General features: G+C 34.4%; 1 protein-coding gene and 1 long non-coding RNA gene across 2 annotated transcripts in view; both read right to left on the reverse strand.

Moving 5' to 3' along the window:
• LOC132098172 (synphilin-1-like) overlaps positions 1–1,778 on the reverse strand; it is a 13,297-nt gene extending 11,519 nt beyond the window's left edge. The window contains exons 1-2 of the mRNA XM_059504344.1: positions 1,627–1,778; positions 889–959 (exon numbers count right to left, since the gene is read on the reverse strand). Of these exons, the coding sequence (XP_059360327.1) occupies positions 889–945 (57 nt within the window). The 5' untranslated portion in view covers positions 946–959; positions 1,627–1,778. The remainder of the gene's footprint in view (positions 1–888; positions 960–1,626) is intronic.
• A 3,305-nt stretch (positions 1,779–5,083) lies between these two features.
• Positions 5,084–7,119, reverse strand: LOC132097275 (uncharacterized). The gene is made up of 4 exons (XR_009422716.1): positions 7,093–7,119; positions 6,820–7,001; positions 5,740–5,909; positions 5,084–5,269 (listed from the first exon to the last, which is right to left on the reverse strand). It is a non-coding gene; the product is annotated as an uncharacterized LOC132097275 (long non-coding RNA).
• Positions 7,120–7,500: the final 381 nt, after the last annotated feature.

The raw sequence follows: 7,500 nt of genomic DNA on the forward strand, positions 1-7,500 counted from the left end.
TACCCATGAGCCCCCGGGAAACAGCATGTGTGTGTGTGTGTGTGTTATCATGCTGAAAGACTGATGGGAAGTGATGCTGTTCCTGGAGCTCAACAAACCCTGAATTAACTGCGAGACTAAACAACACACAAGACTCTATCCGAATGGAATCAAGTCACACTTTAATAAATACGTTTTAAATAAAAATAATAAAAAAAACCATAAAAACAAAATAAGAATCTTCATTTGTAGTTGATAAATTATTTAAAAATAAAAACTAACTAAATAAAACATTTACATTGATAAAATTCTATTTTTTTTTATTAAATTGAAACCAATATTTTAAAGTAAAAATAAAGCATTTTAATAAACATTAAACTGTTTGTGTGGCTATTTTCATGGTGAGGAAATGTATGGCTAAAACATATCAGATTTTCACTAATAAAACAAAAAAAAAAATCTATTAATTAAGGTGGAAATAAATCACAACATTTATTAAAAATATGAAATATTTTATTTGTTTAATTGCATGTCATCTGACCATTAACTGATATCAGAGAATGGTTCGTTAAAGCATAAAAATGTTGCATTTAAGCTAAAAAAAAAGATACAAATACTTCAAAAAATTAATTAAATAAAAATGAAATCAAACCCTAACCCTTAAAATGAAAAATTTAAATAAAGGATTTTAAAATAACAGCAAACAAAATAAAAAGTGATTTAATCATTCCTTTAAAAAATGCTTACTTAAAATTAGGTTAAGTTATTAATATTTTAAAACATCATTTATTAAAATATAACAATCTTAAAGGAGCTTTGAGTAAACATTTGAGCCTAAAGGAGTTTTATCTGATGAAGAGCCTGATGAAGCAGTGATCTGGAGACAGATTAATAAAGTCATAAACTCACAGGTAAATCATCAGTGAAGTCAATCTCATCCAGATCCAGGTATTCAGGAACGTCCATCTCTAGTCAGCATTCTGAGACACACACACACACACACACACACACACACTCCATCATTACAGGCTCAAACATCATCTACTGTACTAACCTCGTGTGACGTCACTCGGAGTGAATCAGAGACACAAAGAAGTGGGCGGGGCTTGATCTCATCCGTCAGCACGGGATTGGATGGTGGAGTGTGGGCGTGGCTACCAAAGCTGAATGGTGAGTTTAATCTAACTGTATAACGGAATATCTAATTAACCACTGGTCAACATTAACCAACAGATGTTGACACGAGGGGACAATAAAGTCGTTTCAGAGTTATTTACACTCTGATGAAAAACCATGAAACATGTTTGTGTGCAGAATAAATGATGAATCTGTCAATAAGAGAAGAATCATGAAGAAACGAGTCACTGATGCTCATGATTCACATCAAACACAATGAATCGAGAACTGAGCGCGAAAAACAGACTGATGGATATTCATGAGATGATGATGATGAAGGTGCATCCATCTGTCAGTGTGTGTACAGTGTCTCTGAGTGTGTGTGTTTATCTCTGTCTGTGTCTATTGTTTCTAGCTTTAGCTTTAGCATCCCTAAGATGTTCTCTCTCTCTCTCTCTCTCTCTCTCTCTCTCTCTCCGTGTTTCTCCGGTCTCCCGCCGGTGTCTCGTGTCCCGTGTGTGTGTGTTGTACCTCGTTCTCGCTCCGCTGATTGTCTGTCGGTGTTTCTGATGATTATTAGCGGATCATCTGAAGAATGTGTCGCGAGCGCGCGCCTCCTTCTGCCTCCTCAGCGCGCGCGGCCCCGACACTCACGCGCACGCGCAGATACACTCACAGACCAGCAGAGGGCGACACACACACACACACACACACACAGCGAGAGAGAGCGATAAAGAGAGCGTACACGTTCATATTCACGCCTCTGAATGATTTTTTACTTTTTTTTTTTCTTACTTTTACTAAAAAAAAAATATATAAATAACTTTATTTCATTTAAATTAAAATCTAGATTTTCCTTTTAATTGCTTAAAAAAAATTAAGTGAGAGCTATGGCAAGCCGTTCAGGAAATAATTCATGTGTATTGTGTGAATATGGATTGGTTTACTGGTTGAATGTATGGTTCAATGACAAACACATTGGTTTATAAAACATTGGTATAGCCAGACATATACTGGTTTAGATACATCGGTCTGATCAAGTGTATATGGGTTTGCTCCTTTATACACTGGTTTGTTCGAGTAAACATTGGGCTCCTCAAATATGCATTGGTTTCCCCAACTATATATTGGTTTAGATACATCGGTTTCCTCAACTATATACTGGTTTAGATACATTGGTTTCCTCAATTATATATTGGTTTAGATACATTGGTTTCCTCAACTATATATTGGTTTTCTCAATTATATATTGGTTTTGATACATTGGTTTCCTCAACTATATATTGGTTTCCTCAACTATATATTGGTTTTCTCAACTATATATTGGTTTCCTCAACTATGTATTGGTTTAGATACATCGGTTTCCTCAACTATATATTGGTTTCCTCAACTATATATTGGTTTCCTCAACTATATATCGGTTTTCTCAACTATATATTGGTTTCCTCAACTATGTATTGGTTTAGATACATCGGTTTCCTCAACTATATATTGGTTTTCTCAACTATATATTGGTTTCCTCAACTGTATATTGGTTTAGATACATTGGTTTCCTCAACTATATATTGGTTTCCTCAACTGTATATTGGTTTAGATATATTGGTTTCCTCAACTATATATTGGTTTCCTCAACTGTATATTGGTTTAGATACATTGGTTTCCTCAACTATATATTGGTTTTCTCAACTATATATTGGTTTCCTCAACTGTATATTGGTTTAGATACATTGGTTTCCTCAACTATATATTGGTTTCCTCAACTATATATTGGTTTAGATATATTGGTTTCCTCAACTATATATTGGTTTCCTCAACTATAAATTGGTTTTCTCAACTATATATTGGTTTCCTCAACTATGTATTGGTTTAGATACATCGGTTTCCTCAACTATATATCGGTTTCCTCAACTATATATTGGTTTCCTCAACTATATATTGGTTTCCTCAACTATATATCGGTTTTCTCAACTATGTATTGGTTTAGATACATCGGTTTCCTCAACTATATATTGGTTTCCTCAACTATATATCGGTTTTCTCAACTATGTATTGGTTTAGATACATCGGTTTCCTCAACTATATATTGGTTTTCTCAACTATATATTGGTTTTCTCAACTATATATTGGTTTCCTCAACTATATATTGGATTAGATACATTGGTTTCCTCAACTATATATTGGTTTCCTCAACTATATATTGGTTTAGATACATTGGTTTCCTCAACTATATATTGGTTAGACTACACTACACCCTACACTACACTACACTACACACTACACTCTACACTCTACACTACACTCTACACTACAGAAGATAACTGTCTATACCCTCACCAGTCAGCTCTTACACTGCAGTGCACACTACACTACACACTACACTACACACTACACTACACTACACTACACACTACACTACACTCTACACTACAGAAGATAACTGTCTATACCCTCACCAGTCAGCTCTTACACTGCAGTGCACACTACACAACAGTGTTCAACACCTGTAGATGATTTGTAAACTATTCATCACTTGTAAATGTGTTACACATCATTTGTTGATCTTATTCCTTATTGATTCTTGAAGTGGTAATCTACGAATGATGTGTAACACATTTACAAGTGATGAATAGTGTACACTTTAGATTAGGGGATGCAGAAAGTGTTGTAAATGATTTATTCATGCGTTTACACATCATTGTGTTGAACACTGTTTTTTACCTGCTACAAATTATCTGTACGTATACAAGGCATTTATAACACTTTCTGCACCCTCTAATTGCTACATAACGTTACAAACAAAAAAATAACATAACACTTATTAATCATTTATAAACGCATAGTCAATGTTTCATACATTGTTAATCTTACTATTCACTTGTAAATGACTTGTAACAGAATTTACAAAACATACATAAAATGTTAGTATATCACTTGTTAATAATTTATGAATGTTTTGTAAATGATTCGTTCATCATTAACTAAGTAAGGGATAATGTATAGCGGTTGTTATAGCGAATATCATGAAATAACACACCGCATTCTACATTAGAATTCAACCAAGCTATGTAGCTAATAATCACTTATAAATGACTTACAACTGAACGTTATTATAAAGTGTTACCAAAGAGGATGCTTCAGGTCTAGTGATTAGGTGTTTTCAGCTGTGTAATCAGTTGTGAATTATGAGTAACGATTAAAAAAAAGTCTATCGGCTAACGTACCCAAAACAACAGGATTCAAATGCTGCTGAACATTTGTTTTAATGAAAAACAATGTTTCTATTGACAATCCAAACATTTTCAACAGATTTTGTTCAAAGCTTAAAATCTGTGATATTAACATGACCAATAACATGATCAATGAAAACACTGGAAAACATGGGTAGTACAGACTGTAGTTGGTAAGCGACAAATAAAACTTTTACTTCAAGCTCAACGTGTTTAAAAAAATAAAAAAAACTGAAAATTAGTGTGACATTGAAGTCCAACCACATCTGTGAGATTGTGCTTATTTGTAAGCATGCAGTAAGGGGGAAAAATACCTATATGTCTCAAAATGTGTGTAAAACACAATAACAAAAATCAGCTATTTGAAGACAACAGAATATGTGTGGTTCATGCAAAACCAAAACCAGGGGAATTCCTGATACCAAAACCCATTTTCTCACAGAATGACTCGTAGGTTTTAGGGAACGTAGGGAGCCGTATTATATTCTCACAGGTGCTTGCCAGCGGAAGGGTACAATCTTAGTTGTCCTCAAGGAAGTAAATGGATGGTTCAGGGTTGAATCCAAGTGCTGGAACATAATTTGTTCCAGTAGTGAACACTAGAATATCCTCTAGTGACACGCATGCCATTGACACTGTTGAGGTAATTCACAATGTTGCAATAGTATATATGGTACATTGTTTAATGTAGATCTGTGAAAATAAACTAAATATAATATATACAATACTTACACTGGCAGTCTTGCAAGAAATCTCTCCAGTAGCCTACTGTTCTGCATTCCACATTGTACCGATTGCTGCCTGGTTCAGAGAGTGTAATTTTGAACAGTTCCTCCATAAATTCAGCAGTCAGGGGTTGGTCTTTCTTAATGAACAGTGCTGTCATTTGTTTGGGATGTTCTCTCAGTGCACTTAGCACTCCAAGTGCTTTAAGGCCTTCTGCAAAGCTAAGTATAAACACTTGTTTTTAGATTATTTTTTTCTAAAAAATAGCTAAATTAAACAAAGTTTAAAAAGTATATAATAATAATAATATAACGAATGGGTGTAATATTGTCTCTGCAAATCAAGTACACAGGCTGCAAGGCAATTTCTTAAACAGATAATTTTCTGTTACTTTGTGATAACTAATAGACACTTCAACAAACTCCAAACTGAACAAAAAAAATGGTTAGGGCAGAAAAACAATAAGAACTTATAAACAATAAGATCAATAAAGCTTACTATTACTACTTATACAATCAAGTTATCCAATCTACTTATACAATCTACTTATACAATTTCGTCCTTGTGTTACACAATAGACATAACATCTATCATGTAATTAAAAAAAAGCCATCACTGTCATTTTCTTCCATTTCTACACCTTGTGAACTGTTCTGGCCTGGAAAAGTTATTCAAACATCATACTTCTTACCTGTCGTAAGCTGCCCTAGTTCGCTGCAAAACATACCACTTTGCTAGCTCCTCTGCTACCTGCTTGCAATTTCTCAAGTTTATAGCCCTGCAGCATCCAGCCATAGAGATTACACCTTGGGCCTTAGCCACACTGTCTTGCAATTGGGCTTCGGAATCAGCATTCATAATCTGATATAGGACAAACAGGGTTTATGTAAAGCTTGTTAGCTCCAAAACAGATATTTTATAAATAAATATTTCCAAATGATTTATGTTTTTAATAACACAAGTTGCACCAAATAAGTTTTGGGTAATTGAAATATTTTAGACACACAAAAAATTATAATTTGTAATTTTCCCATTGGCATTAGAAGAAACGTCATATTACAGTAACGGGGTCATGATTTGAGGAATCAAATTGTCATTGATCTTTTCAAATAAACTATTTAAAAAACAGCCTTTTTTCAGGACACTGTATTTTAAAGATTACCTTTCACAGATATTTATTGGAAAGGGTTAAAACAATGCTTTTCATTGATGATGAGAGTTTTTGATTTAGAAATCCTACCGTCAGTGCATCTCAGCACACACACACACACACACACACACATATATATATATATATATATATATATATATATTAAAACAGTCTTTTCAGTAACCAGCTGAACACTGTTTTCTTTTTCTGTTTTCGACAGAAACATTATGCCCATAATCACAACAAATGGGCAAAAATGCCAAATGTTGCTTGAAAATAAATTGCAGCATCTGTGACAGCTCAAGACTGTTAGACAATTATTAATCAAATCATCATTTGACTGCAATCTAAGAGTTTTGATACAGAGCTTCAAAATTTGTCTGTGACACTACCACAAAATCACAGAAAAAAACATGGAGAGAGAGGGCACAGCAAATCTCTAATGGAGAAACCAAAAGGTTTTGCTTTCTCAAGATTCTCCGTCTACAATACTGGATGTCAGTTTAAATCCGAAGAACCTGATCGCCTAGCACAACAAACCCAAGAAGCCTTTTAATTTAGAAAACATAAAAAAAGTAAATTGATTATACGAAGCAATTGGAATCGTAGGGTTGCACTTACTTCTGTAATCTGCGATCTTACTTCATCATCTGCAACATCATTCACTGACACATGTACAGCTTCGGGACCATGAATCAGTGCATCAACACACAGTCGTGACATGAAGTGTGGGGGGGGGCCTTCATGGACAATTGACATAGCAGCCAACTGTCCTGCCCTCATATAGCTGCCATTATTAAGAGCTGTAAAAAAATTAAGAGATACTTGAAAAAATATTAGCAAAAAATACAATTACTAACTGAAATAATTCAGTGACATTTTCCATCTCATTACCAGCCAGGTTGCATGATAACATTTTCTCATCCTTTACACCCTGGAACATTCCGCTGTAGTTGCAAATGTGCTCAAGAACAAGTCTAAAGAATTCTCTTTTTGGACCCCCTTGGTCAATTGCACCTTCGGGAATGCCAACATCATCTGTAAATTTAATGACAACGGTCTTTGAAGGTAGGAAATTTGGACGTCTCATGGCCCTTTCAGTTCCTTCCCACACACTCTTCCTTGTGATGTTAAATCTGATCAAGTCACTTGAAATCGCATTCCCAATTGGTAACAAGATATCCATCAAAGTCAGTTCTTCATCTCTTAAGAAAATGAGAATGCACCATGTAAGTATATAGATTGTATTACATAGTAGATAACACTCTTGAACACACATAACTGAATTTGACAGTCCATTTT

Source organism: Carassius carassius, chromosome 21 (assembly GCF_963082965.1).
Source record: "Carassius carassius chromosome 21, fCarCar2.1, whole genome shotgun sequence".
Classification (NCBI taxonomy): domain Eukaryota; kingdom Metazoa; phylum Chordata; class Actinopteri; order Cypriniformes; family Cyprinidae; genus Carassius; species Carassius carassius.